At 56.2% G+C, this 13,762-nt stretch overlaps 1 protein-coding gene across 8 annotated transcripts in view; it reads right to left on the reverse strand.

The window, feature by feature from the left end:
* EPN2 (epsin 2) overlaps nt 1-13,762 on the reverse strand; it is a 37,884-nt gene that overhangs the window by 5,833 nt on the left and 18,289 nt on the right. For 6 of the 8 annotated variants that reach the window (XM_044433448.1, XM_044433452.1, XM_044433447.1 and 3 more), the window contains 6 exons: nt 9,851-9,963; nt 8,865-8,957; nt 8,431-8,650; nt 4,372-4,548; nt 3,635-3,727; nt 1,910-2,122 (listed from right to left, as the gene is read on the reverse strand). In XM_044433448.1, the coding sequence (XP_044289383.1) occupies nt 1,910-2,122; nt 3,635-3,727; nt 4,372-4,548; nt 8,431-8,650; nt 8,865-8,957; nt 9,851-9,963 (909 nt within the window). The remainder of the gene's footprint in view (nt 1-1,909; nt 2,123-3,634; nt 3,728-4,371; nt 4,549-8,430; nt 8,651-8,864; nt 8,958-9,850; nt 9,964-13,762) is intronic. The other 2 variants (XM_044433454.1, XM_044433453.1) reach the window with 2 other exon arrangements.

A 13,762-nucleotide genomic window follows, 5' to 3' on the forward strand; every position in this document is an offset into this window, starting at 1 on the left:
GCTGGCCGTGAAGCTGGAGGCTTTCTGCTCGACCAAAGCAATTCATGCAGTGCTCTAACCCATATTTCACAGTTTTGTCATGAATGTGTAACTTAGTAAGACCATTTCCAAGGAGAAAGAGAGAGAGACACAGAGAGAGAGAGAGAAGCTGGAAAGGAGCACAGAAGAACTTTCCCAGGATATGACATTTGGGCCCGCTGCCAAAACGACGCGTTCCTTGCAGGATGTACAATTCCGTTTGTGTGAAAGGCCTCAGTGACCTCCGCGGAAGGCGTGTCCACGGGCTGCCAATGAGAGAGAGCATGGGCTGCTGGAGCTGGCGGCCTTCCACAAGACGGGCACGTTCTCAGAGGCTGAGAACCAAAACAGCCGGGGCAAGTCGCTGCAGCTTCAACAGAAGGACACAAAACCTCCCAGAGCATGTTCGCAGGTTGCCGAGCCCCTCCTGCTCCGCCACGTCCAGCCCCTGGGCTTGCTCGAACACTTTCCGCCCTGTGGCAAAGGAAGGGAAGATGCTGCCCACCTTGACCCACCGACCAAGCCGCTCTCCGAGGACAAAAGCGCAGCTCTCCAGCTCGCGATACGAGGGCACGAGTGCCTTCCGCCGACGGAGCTCCTTCCCAAGCGCACTGAAGGCGAGGGCGAGCCGGTGGGCGTGCACAGGAGGCAGCCTCACGGGCCGCCTTCCACTCCTCGGGAGCATGATGGGACGAAACTTAATACAGCTCTACCATACACAACATACTGACTGAGCTAATTCTTTCTGTGGCTATTAAGCCAAAGGAGGCCCCACGGCTGCAGCACCGTCCAGGGCCGCCTTCCCAGCTCGCAGGCCGCCTGGCCACGCGGGGTGACAGCTCGCCCCCTCCCCAGCTAGCATGGCCATTGCAGTCAGGGTGGGGAGGGCTAACAGCAAGGCGGGCCCCGGCCTGCCCAGGAAACGGCCACAGAAATGCTACCGGCAGCGGGATCAGCCGCTGCGGGGCCATGCCGAGAAGCCCCAGGGGCCACGCAGAAAGCGTCTGTTTCCCCACACGGGCTGGGCTTCGCCTTCTCGCTGTGCCGGGAACCACCTCTTCATGGAAGCACCAGTGACCCGGTTGGCGTGCTGAATTCCAGGTTACCATGCTGCGCGAGCGAGGCTGTGGTTTGTTGACCACGAACAAACCGGAACAAGAATCCACGGTTTCAGTTGGGTTGTGAACTCTGGGATGGGTTGTTGTTATGTATGAACGCAAAGCCATGGCTTGTCCATGTGCTGTTTTGTCAAGCCGCACAAACAGCGGGCAAGAAATATTTTTTTAAAACCCCACAGGAAAACCAGAAAATACTAGGCACTGGAAGTACAACAGGCAGCCCCCAGGATAAATTATGCTAGAATTGTATCTAATGTCAAAGGGCATAAAGAACACAGCCAATTATGGCTGATATGTAAAAAGACAGTTGTGCAGACGGCTTATTCTCCACATTTTGCAACTAAATCCAGCTGTTGTTAAAACGCAGTCCAAGAAGACAAGCGTTCCTCCGGTGCATCTCGAGAGAGCATCAGAAGTCACTGTGCTTTTGTGACTCTTGACAGCATAACATTTCAGCCTATGCCGCTCCTGTTTCTGCAGCGTTACCTGCTGCGCTGGGGAGCAGTTTTTCCTTCCACTCACCTATCCAGAAATCTTCGTCTCCTCCTCCTTCCCTCACAATGAGAACTAGAATCGCAACACCGAGGGACCCAGGCCGCCGCCTATGTTAACGCTGTGCAAGCTGTTAATTGTGTTTGGGCCACGGCAGAGGCAGGCGCTACCGTGAAAAACTGTCGAGGGGAGACCGCCTGGTGCGGCCTTGAGCTGAGCAGGCTGACTCACGCCAAGCCGCGATCCTCTCCGCGCCCCCGCCCGTGCCCCCCTTTAAGTACCTTGAGTTAAGAAAGGGTTCAGCGAAGGTGCTGGCTGAGGCGGCTTAGAGACCAACGAGTCCAGGTTCACCAGGGCGGCGTTGGGGCCCAGGAAGGACTCGGGGGTCTTCCGGGACACGCTCTGCTTGCCCGAGGCCGAGCCGGCAGGCAGCGACTCGAAGAGGTCAGGGCTGGTCGTACCGCTGTTCTGGGCTGACAACGTGGAACCCGAATCTGCCGGGAAAAGATGCAGCGGGGTTTAGTGCTCCCTGCAGGTCGGGGTGCAGGCTTGAACTCCGCAGGCTTAAAGGAGGGTGGTTCTAAGTAGAGATGCTTGGCCCCAGTGGAGCGTCCTTCCAGATACACCACCGACGAGCTTTCCCGCTTTCTGGCCCTGGGGACCCTCCAATCCGCAGGCGGAGGCACATTATTCCCCCCAAATCACTTCGGTTAACGGGCTCATTAAAGACTATTGCGTGTCAGCCGTTAATCCTATTGGCTAGAAATGCACCTGCACGTCAAGGTAGCAGAGCAGGTCGACAACTGACCTTGGCGGCCTGCTGTAGAGGGTTGTTGGATATGGCACGGATTGATTGTCTCCCTGGAGAACAATCAGAAGCATCAGATGTTTGGCCACCCCACTGTTCTACTGGCATTATTAAAAACCCGCCTGAGTCAGGCCCGAAGATGGCTCCTTAAAAAAGAAGAGCTTGGCCCGCTATCAAAGCACACAGTTAAGAGATATTCAGGATGAAGTCAGGCAAGGGTTCCTTCCCCAACGCCTGGTTATTTTGCTTGTGGTACAACACGTGGTAGGAATCCACCAAAATTACTGTCCAAAAAATAGGCCAGCGCAGTAACCCAAAGAGGGTGGGTGCTTTCAGCCGCTGTCACAGATCGGAGGCACCTCCCCAGGCAGCAGGACCAGTCCAGAAATGCGGAGCAAGGCCCCTCCCGGCCTGAGGCCTGTTGCTATTTGGGCCTGGTGAGCAAATACATCTCACTTCCCGTGAGCATATAGGCAACTTCCCGTGTTCCACCACAGTTTGAGCAAGCTGCATGCTGGATAATGTGGTGGCAACAGAACCCCAGCTGAAGAATCATGTTCCAACTGAATTCCCATCACACGGTAATTGCGAAAGCCACACGGTAATTGCAAAAGCCTCACCCGCCCCCGGGCATGGGAGAACAACTGCCCCAAGGGCCCAGGGGCAAAAGGATTTGAACAAACTCTGCCGGTTCTGCAGAACCGCCGCCCCCCACCCCCCAGGCACAAGAGGTGCCTCCTGCAACTCCCGCCCACGTCAGCAAAGCCTGCGCCGCCGCCTCCCAGCAAGTGGCACCCGAATATCTGAACTCAGAACGCTTATTCACTGACGAGCCAAATTTCCACACCGTCACCTGCCCCAGTATTTTTAGCCAAATTCACCACAAGGACAATGACATCAAGTGTCCCCAGACTTTGGACTGATAGTGCAAAAGATGCGTCTTGATTAAAACTATCGACACTTGATTAGAGTAGGAAAAAACAGCTCAAAATGGCTTAGAAAATATGCTTCCAAAAATACTGGCCTTTCACTGGTTGGCTCTGTTTCTATTTCGTTTTGCTTTTCAACTTTCCTGAGACCTTTGTGGCATCCTTCAGAGACTTTGGGGAAACGGGAGCAGAGACCAAGGCAATGGAAAACATCAAGGCTCCATGGAAATCAAGCAGCCTTTGGCGCCTTGGCTGCGTGTCACACGTACCTTCCTTCTTAGATGTTCGAAGGCTGTCAAACTCAGAGAAGTCATCTTTAATCGTCCCGTTCAAATTGCTGAAGAGGTCAAAAGACTTGCTGCCTGCAACGGAAACACAGAAGATCCTGCCATGAGTGATCTCGGGTGTGTGTCAGGGCCAGGACATTGCCTGCAAGGCCAGAAGGAACGGGCAGCGCAGTGCAGTGGTCAGAGCCCTGGACCAGGACGCAGGAGACCAGGGCTCCGGCCACCCACCTGGCATGAGGTTCCCGGACAGCTCGCCACTGTCCCAGGCACCTCGCCGGCTTCCTCTGGGGAAACCACAGACAAGAGGCTGCCTCTGCATTCACTTCCTGTGTGTGTGTCTGCTTCAGATATGCCACATCTTTGGCGGGCAAGGTGAGATATAGATGAAGACTGGATAAAAAAGCTGATGGCGGGGCTTCTGTTCCACCACGAGCTGAGAAGCCGCTGCCAGCGCTGGGAAGGAGCGAGGGGAAGCACTGCCTCCCCGTCCTTCTCAGGCTGGGCGGCCCCTGGGCGATCCTGCCCGTTCTCCACCGCCTGCTGGGCGCCTTCGCGTTGAAGGGCACACACAGACGTCGCGCCTCCAACTCGTGGTCCCCGTGGGAGCAAACCTCTTTCTTTCGACTCGTCTCCTACCAAAGGCCTGTGCCACCCAAAACCCGAAGCCCCCTTGGGGTGAGCGAGAGCAACCAAGGCGACACGGAACCCCAAGCACCTACCCGAGGCGGAAATGGGCTTGCCGGCGGGCACTGATCCCCAGGGGTCCACGGCAGCCTTTGCCACGGCAGAGGGGGGCTGCGGGGGGGCCCAGGGGTCCGTGTTCTTCGGGAGGGGCTGGGCGGCCGCCGACGCTGCTGGGGCTCCCCACGGATCGACGGAGGCGGCTGGCTTGGCACCTGCAGGCAAGCAGAGCAGAACCCCCCCTGAGCACTCAAGCAGACCTAGCAGAGCACGGGGGAAGCACCGCCTCCGGCTGGAGGCGCCTGGCATTCGGGCCTCTCCGCGGCGGCAGGCCCTGGGCCACTCTGCAGGAAAGGAAGGGGGGGACGCAACAGGAACGGCGCTCAGAGACCCCACTGGGAGTTCGGAGGCAGGCGCTCTCCGTTCGCAGCAGCAGCTGCCCATGAACCCACAGACAGGTGAGCGGACGCCGCACACCCCGAAGCTCAGAGGGAGGCACTGGGGGGCCCCCTGGCCCACCCAAAGGTTCTGCCTCTGGGAAAGGGATTCTCGCTCCCGTCAGCAGTGCTCGCGTCGCCGGTCGTTCAACGGTGCTTTCTGCGCTCCGGAGGTGACGTGTCGGCATTTGCGGACCTTCTTAGCGAGGCTGGGAGATTTCAGGACCGGTGCGACGTCGCCGAGGACGAGGTGTGGACCTGGCTCGACCTGGCCCGAGCCAGCATCTCCACCCCCCCGCCCCCCACTTCCGCACCGCCTCCCGGTGCGACCCGTTTCCCGTGCGTGGCTCGTGGTCACGTCCGTTGCTGAGCAGCAGCAGCAGCGCCGCTGAACATGAGGCCCTTCACCCAGAACGCTCCACAAGCCTTTGGCTCCTTCTGGGTACAGCCTGAGGTTTATCACATTATTTTTTTCCCCTGGAGAAGAAAACCAAGCGGCCCAAATGTTTTCACCAAGTTCCTCTGCCTGTGAGCAGTGCGGGCACGTGCGCAAATTATGCAGAAAACCATGATTTAAATCTAGTCTTACTGCCTAGTGATTTAAATCTGATTTAAATCGATTCATTTTAAATCAACACACCCCCTCCCCTGCCCAGGAACTTTATGGTCAATCCACAATGCCACATTTTCTCACAGTAATCAAAAAAGGGGTGGGCCTTCCCCAAACCCCAACACACACAAATATTTTCTCTAGCCACAGACCAGCGTGAATAGCCGAAATTCACAACACTAAAGCAAGGTTTCTCCCATCTTGTTTCCATTGCCTTTACCACCCCCGCCTCCCAAAATGCCTCAAACCAAAGCTATTTTTACTTTTAGACAAACATTCTGGGCTGTTGTCATTTTAAAGGTATTTGTTGGAAAAACAAAACGAAATTTCTGAACTGTGAGCCCGTTAGCGCGCGGGTGCTCATCAACAGGTGGACGAGTTTTGTTCCAAGGTTGGCTCTTTCCAAAAAACAGGAAACTCTGACATGCTTTTAGGAGCACACAGCTAATCGCGTCCCGGGCTGCCATTTCCTCCTCCTCCTGCTCAGTTTTATCAATGATGCCATGCAAGAAATGCTAATGGCCGGGGCCTGCCAATGAGTGAAGCCTTCCAGAACAGTTGCTCTTTTATGAGGCAGATAACAATGGCAGACACAGTCAGGAGAGGCATTTCGCTTGATATCTTCTTCTGAAAAGTCCCTTCGTTCGCTGAAATGCCAGCCCAGCTCACCAAGACTTTAAAATCTCTGTTCCGCTCTGAGTCACTCCTTTTACCCGCGTTCGGATACGTAAATCTAATTTCTTGAGAAACTCTCTTCGGGAGCCAAGTAACTGGCAAACGAGAACAAGGGGCTGCTATCACCAGTGTTAATGAATGCTGGAAGCCAAGGAGGGGAAAGACCGCAGCTGCTGCTGACGGGGCGGAGAGGCAAGGTTTTGCCTGCATCTCAGCAGACAGAATTTATTTCCCGACCCTGCCCTGAGAAAGGGAGGCTCGCATGAGAACCCTGACTGAGCAGAACCATGGTCCCCGGCCCTGGGTTCCCCAGCACTCCCTCCACCTCCAGTCCCGGCACAATTAACTCCCGTGCTCCGCGGGAAGAGACGGCGGAGGCAATTTTGCGCCAGGGGCGCCGTCGGCCGCGCAATATGGCAAGGTGTGCCATGCACGGTCTGGACCTCGGGCCGCTCCAGGCAGCGCCGAGCACCTGCACCCACACGGCCCGAGCAATAACGAGCTATTTGACCAGAGCAGTGAATGCGCGAAGCAGCGCAGAAGCCTCTGCGAGGCGCGGTGAATAACCGGAGGAGCGGCGGCGGTCGGAGAAGGCCGCCTGCATTTCTAGCTGGGTAGAGAAGCCCGCTCGAAGGGACCCAAATGTTCCGCTCCGGAAGAGCAGGGCCGTGGTGCACGGCGGCAGCCCACGAAAACCAGCGCAATTATGGCACGCTGAAAGAGGTGACTGGCGATTCCGGCAGGCCTGCTGAGCAGCTCGAGAGATCCATGGAAAACGAATCGGGGCCCGTGGAATGCTCTCCAGGGCAGAGCCAGCAGTCCTGCCTCTCTCCACAAGGCAGCAGACTGTCCCGGAGGATTTCAGCCTGCCAGAACCTCTCCGGGCACAAAGACATGCCGCCTCGGCCGGGCCGATGCCAACTCTTCGTTCGCCGATCTAGGCCGAGGGCAGGGCACAGGCGGCCCTCCAGAAGCGGGCACCGTGCGACTTTAGTCAGCTCTGAGCAGCAAAACCAGCATCGGGGATGATGGGAGATTTGGCCCGACTACATCTGGAGGGCCATGTTCCCCATCTGGCGCTTGGCCAGCCACTGCCTCTTGCCCACATGGGGAGCAGGGCGCCAGGAAAGCACACGCCCCGCGGGGAGCTGACTGGGCAAACCGAAAGCCGCTCTCTGAAAGTTACAGGTAAAGGCAGCAACCTGTCACTGTTCCAAAGGGCTCTGTTCCAGTCACACCCAGGCCACGAATTCTCCCTCATCAGTGCGGTACGCCAAGGAGCTTTGCCACAGCGCTCGGACGCACCAGCCTGGGGGGTGGGGGGGCTGCCATCCCTTTCCAGTAATATACGATGAACGGCAGCCAGTGAAAGAGTGTCGATTCGCAGCTCCCAAGACTTTGGCAAGCTTCTTGCACACATACACGTGTCTTTAGGGTGTGTGTACGTGTGCGAGAGAGAGAATTTAGTAAAAACTTCTCAGGTTGCCTTGAACCATCACGGCTTGGCCATTATCTGCCTCACAATCTTGTGAGTTGCTCGGAGAGGCCCGTGCAAGGAGAGGGTGCTGCTCGGTGATGGAGCCCCCACACTGCGGGCAGGAGGCCCCCAACTCCACCCCAGCATCCCCAGCTAGAGCTGCAAAGAGCCCTGCGTACAGCCCTGGAGAACTGCGGCTGCCAGTCAGTGTTGGCAACACTGGCCCAGACAGGCCCATGCCCTGACCCAGCCTCCTGACTCCTATCATTAACGCATCTACTGCCAACACCCACGGATAAAGCAGGAATGCAGAGTGACGCGAAGCGAAACCAGCCGAGGTTCCTCTTGAGTAAGCAAACCTCCTCCCCGCCTCGGGACACGCGAGTGCTTCTCTTACCGACTCCTCCGCCCCCAGGAGGCCTCCGCATCACAAGCTACATAAAGCACGAGCTCACCCACTGGCTCCCTCCGTACGCAGGAACGCACCTCGCAGCGTCTATGCACGAGATGCAACAGACTGTCTGGCTTAGGGTCCAGCAGCCGCCAGCGTTTCGCCTCTGCTGCCAGGGATTAAATGCAACAATTAGCACGAGGGCACCGTCGCCCTGGGACTCCACCTGAACTTTCGTCCCGAAAAGGGAAGGAAGAGACGTGCCCACAAGCGCGGCTCCCCCTAAGCACCCTTGCAGAAGCAAATGCTGTGCAGCTGCGATTCAGCTGCGAGGAAGGGGGCAACTCGGAGCACAGCCGGGCAGAGCGTAGGCACGGGCAGGGCTGCCAACCTGGAAGGAACGTCCTGCTTCCGGGGAAGCACCCATGAAGCAAACCGGGGCCGGAGGGGGGCTGATCCGGGAGAGCAAGCGAGCGAGCCCCCGTCGGCCGTTCGCCTTGTCCTTACCAAACGACTGCCACGGATCCGCGGTGGGACTGCTGGCGGCGGGGCCTCCCCAGGGGTCCGCTTGGTTCGCCGCGCCCGGTGGCCCCCAGGGCTCTGCCTTCTGGGAAGCGGGCGCCGCGGCGGGCAGGGCGTCCATGAGGTCCAGCAGGGTGGGGTGCTGCTGCGGGGGGAGGAAGTCCACGTTCAGTTTCGCACGACGAGCAGGAACAAATCTCGCGCTCTGTTTTTAAGCAGGCGAGAAAGAGTGGTGCCGCTGCATTCCCTGGCATGCCCCAAGGCGCTCGTTTGGGCTCCTGGCCCAGCACAGAGTGGTTTGGGGGCAAGCGTGCTCCTGCACACGTGCGAAGGGCAGCAGCCAATGAATGCAGGCAAGCTACATTTCCTCTCAGCTTTCCCCGAGACGGCCAGGAAGGTCTTCAGTGACCAAGGCTTACCTCCTTCTTTTTGGGGATTTTGACTGTATCTCTGCGACTCTCTTCCAAAGCCATCTGCAACCTCAAATCATCACCACGACGAAGACGCTCTTCCTGCAAAAAGGAGCGGCAGGAAGGGAGTTCAAAAACAGTCCATCCACTGCAACTACAAAACTAATAACCGAGTTCTCTACTGAGAGCACTCAAAACGGATGTGCAAAGTTAAAAGACAACACACTGCAACAAGCGTAAAATAAAAAAAAAACCAAATCAGGCGTCACTTCAAAATGTCACTCAGCAACACATGTTGAAGTACGATGACACCAGCTGGCCAGCGAACATGTAAAAATCAGGCCGATATGCAAGCAGAGACACAACCAGCAGCTAGTATTGTGCACCCAGCAATGGGGACAACGGGAAAGGGTGGACAGAGGTCTCTCTGAATGTCACGAGACATCGTTAAGAAAGCCCCCCTCAACGAAACCAACACCCGACCTGCTCCTGGCTTCACGACCTCAATGCTTGGATCAAAATCTTACTGACATCGACCAACAAGTTAAAATGCAAGAGCCGAAATGCCTCGATTTCCCCATCATGTTTCACAGACGTCACCCCGGCACGTTTTAAGGACTCGGAACCTGCCACGCTTGCAGGTTCTGCTCCTCGGGCCTCGGCTGCAGAACCAACCGGCATGGCGAGCCCAGGTCATCCAGAAGCGGTTGCGCTTCCAAGGAGAGTGTGCACTTCATTCTGATGAGATGGGTGAATGCCAAAGACACGGGATCTGCTTCTGCCAGCCGCGATGACTGGCGGGGGTTTCCTGCGCCGGGGAACACCGAGCAGAGGCAGCCAGGCCGGGAATCGGCTCCTCTCGGGTACCCTTCACCCGAACCTGAGCCGTTTCGGGGCACAGGCCTGCCTCCCCAACGTGTGTGACGGACATCCTAGCAAAGCGGGCTGGCTGGGTACAAGCCGCAGGTTATGAACGGGAAGAGAAGGGAACCCACCTGCTGCGCGACTTCTCTGCTCATCGCCAGGGCCAGCTGCAGCTGGAGCTCCTCCTCCCCACTCGTCTGGGGCCGCGCCTGCTCCAGCTCCGAGGACACGCGAGGCGACGTGGCTGTCGGGAGGAAAGGGGGCACAGTCACACCGGCGCTGCCGACCGGACGCGAGGGCGAGGGCAAGGGCGAGGCCGAGGCACGGGCCGGCTCCTGCGGCCACCCTTTTCAACACGCATCGTCAACAGCCGCTCGGCAGCAGCCGCGCCCCATGCACCTGGCAGAGGTGGGCTGCGGAAGGGCCACGCTGCTCTCGCACCCCCTTGCTCTGCTGTGCAGGGGCTGCGCATCCCAGGATAATCCCGTTCCGCAACAGGGCGGTCCGTGAGCAGGGGTGGGGTGAGTGCCGCGGCGCCCACTGGAGCCATCGCTCATCGTGGGCTAAGCAGCTGAGCTGTCGCTTTCAAACCACTGCAGTCCAAGGACAGCCTGCTCTTTCTTTTCCTTCGGAAGCCTGAAACCATCACCGGTGAAGCCCCGCCCGGACGACTGCAGAGCATCCTCCTCCTGAAGCCCCAGAACTCGAGAGCGGACCCTCAGGCCGCCTCTCCCGATTCTGACTCTGCCTCCAAACCTGCTTTGCTCTGTCTCGCCTGATTAAGAATCTGAAGGTTGAGAGAGAGCGTGTGCACGGGCCACGAGGGAAGCTGCACATGCGTGGCTTCCGAAGGAGGCATGGGCTGGAGAAGCATCTAGCCGGTCCAGCGGCCTCGGTGTGTGGCAGTGACCACAATTCTCCCCCCATCCCGAGCGTCTGAGAGTGGCCGAACCTTTACTGGAGCTCGGGAAGGGCAGAGTCGGGGCACCTGCGCATCCAGCCCATCACATGGCTCAGCAACAGACACCGTGTGGAGCCGTAACTACTGTAAACATGGCACTTATCCATACATGACACTCGGGAACAATTTGCGGTGCTGATGCGCACCTGCGAGCATCCGCAGCTCTCCCCAGATACACAAGCAAGCTGCGAGGCTTCGCACTCCTCTGGGTTTGATCGCCAAGTGCTTCCAACAGAGGCTTTGAAGGACACCGGCCACTGAAATATCGGCCTCAAATGTTGACATTACTTGTCCACACAAACAAGGCTGGTTCAAAGGCTGCAGTAACCAGAACGACTCATCGTTCCGGCTTATGGTGAGTGACCCGACAAGCTGATGCGCACCACCGGCTGAACCACCCAGAAACCACGGTCCGTTTAGTCTTAAATCCAAGTGGGGCTTCCCAGGGGAAAAGGAGGCGTCATGAATCAGAAAGAGTCCCACTCACAGTGCTCCATGCACCTCTGCCAGTGAGCGCCACCCGCAAGACTCATCGCGGGAGGACAGGATGCGGCGCAGAGCAGCTCAAGCGGCAAGAGCAAAAGTTGAGGCGTACGCCAGCCATCAAACTCGTAACACGACACCTCACTTTTCTAACCCGAACCCTACTCTGGTGTCCTATTCTAAGGGAAAATGTAGGGGGGAAGTAGAAAGAAAACATCGGAAAAAGCCTTCCTGGAGTAGCTTTTACTGCACAGCTCATCCTTTCTGAACACATTCCAACCATCAGAATCATGCCAGGACGCCTCGTTTCTCTAACCCTAACCCTACCCTGGTGCACACCCCTAACCCTAGTATAGGGCTAGAGTTCCATTGAAAATAATGCGATTTTGAAAAAGCCCCCCTTGAGTAGGTTTTTCTGCACAGCTCATCCTTTCTGCCCATTCTAAACACATTCTAACCATCAAAATCCTGCCAGGGCAGCTCGTTTTTCTAACCCTAACCCTACCCTGGTGCACACCCCTAACCCTAATACAGGGCTAAAATTCCACTGAAAAGAGGGCGATTTTGAAAAAGCCTTGAGAACCTCTTTTATTTAACCGGTATTTTAAAAATTAGTATTTCAATCGTTCTGAACAGTCGCTTTGATTTTGACTTTTATGTAAATTTTTATCATATTATGTTATTAACGTATGTGGTTTTACTGTATTTCAATTTTAAGGATTGTGCACCGTCCTGAGATGCCAAGCATAAGGGACAGAATACAAAGGTTTTAAATAAATAAATATAAAGGGACATAGTTCAGGGTCACACACACGTCCAAGCGCAATCTCTGGCCCTTCCACAGGGCTAGATGGGCAAACTGACACCCGGGGATCGGCTGCCGCCGGTGTGCCAGCAACGATCATGCAGAGACTGGGGGAAGGGGCTGCTCCGTCCACCGGCCTTTTGCCCACTGGCAGCTGCAGCCAGGGCCAACGCCTCGCTTCCCCAGCCCACCTCACCCCCCACCTCACAGGGAACCCTTAAACAGCTCCCGTCTAGAAAGCACTCGTTCCTTGGCTCGTGCTCGAATGAAGCGTCATGCTTGGTTGGATCCAGGCGCAATGGGCACAGGAGTTCCCCAGGTGACGAAGGGGGCGAATCTGTGACTAAACACTATTGAATGCCGTGACTTGCCAGAGTGCAGGATTTCTCTGAAATCACGCAACTTCGCCTGCCGTTCAGCTGCCGTTATTCCGCTACCTTTAAGCCAATCTAAAGGTCATGCTTAATGGCTCTGACTGATTTACATCCATAGCTGTGTTTCAAATTAAGACCTACTGATTATACTGAACCGGGTTTTATCATGTTTAATGCGGGAGCGCTATAAAAATGCATTTATGCATGGAAATGACCTATCACCTCATTTCATTTTAGATTTCAAATTCCTGGAGGAATCCAGATTCCACCAGCACCTCGCACTCAGCCTATCTCTGAATTTCTTGTATTATCAGCAAAATGCTTGATTTGCAATTATCTAGCACACAAGGTTATCTAGCCTTGCTAATGCTGTCATGCAGAGATGTTTCATCCACAGTATCTCTCATGACAAATCGAGCCAGATGCTTGTGCAAGATGGCACGGAGACGATCAAGGCCTGGCATCCTGAGCCCTCTGCGGTCCCCGCTGTCAGAAATCTCAAGATTAAAGCTTCACAGACCACACGGAAGGCACTGACGGATGTTTGCTGTCACAGAAATACGCCCTGGGCTGACTTCCCCAAGAAGCCTTTGCCTACAGTTCCCAGCATTCCTAACTTCCAGCAGGTGTTCGAGAGCAGATCTGCTCTGCTCTTGGTCCTTGTAGCCAGCAGAGGTTTTCGTGAATCTTTCCAAAGGATCTGCTTACTTTCGCAGACTCCAGAGCTTCCCTCTCACCAATCTGTGTTTGACGCCACGTCAAGTGGGGAAGGGACAGTCATGTTTATCAGAGGGTGCTGGCATTATCTCCACAGAGAAGCTCTCCACAACCTTCAGGCATCCCAAAAGGCCAACCTCCAGCTGAGTTCGCCTCACCGTTTCCTGTAACCTTTTGGCTGACGTGACCAGACAGGGAACCCCACTGAAACGATGACCCGGTTCAGAAGACACAGCAATGTTCCATGAGCAGCTAGCCATGGCGGGTCACCACGTCATCCAAACCTGGCCTGCTCCACCCACAGAGCCGTCTTTTTCCTTCAAGATGCTAGCTGTCCAAACTCAGAAAGGTGCGTGAGATGAACCTTTGCCCTCCCCCAAGGAGCTGGCTTCTCAGGAAAAAGTGCAAAATGTCCACCGCCCCGGCATCTGTGAATGAGGTTACCCCTGCCACCCTTTCCACAGGCAAAAACCCCGCAAGCGTTTGCCGGGCAGCTCAGCTTCGACAAGGGAAAAGCAAGGCAGGAAAAGCAAATATTGGGGTCACCACACAGAAAGGGGACCTGTTGGCCTTAGGCGGCAGGTCGCCATCCGTCCCCTGCAGACGCTGCCCTCCAAGTTCTGCGCCCGGGACGGCACGCCGCATCTCCACTGTCCTCTGACCTCAAAGTAACCCTGAGCAGAGCAGCCTTGGGGTGGCTCAG

This window comes from Varanus komodoensis, unplaced genomic scaffold (genome assembly GCF_004798865.1).
Source record: "Varanus komodoensis strain SLA01 unplaced genomic scaffold, ASM479886v1 scaffold26, whole genome shotgun sequence".
Classification (NCBI taxonomy): domain Eukaryota; kingdom Metazoa; phylum Chordata; class Lepidosauria; order Squamata; family Varanidae; genus Varanus; species Varanus komodoensis.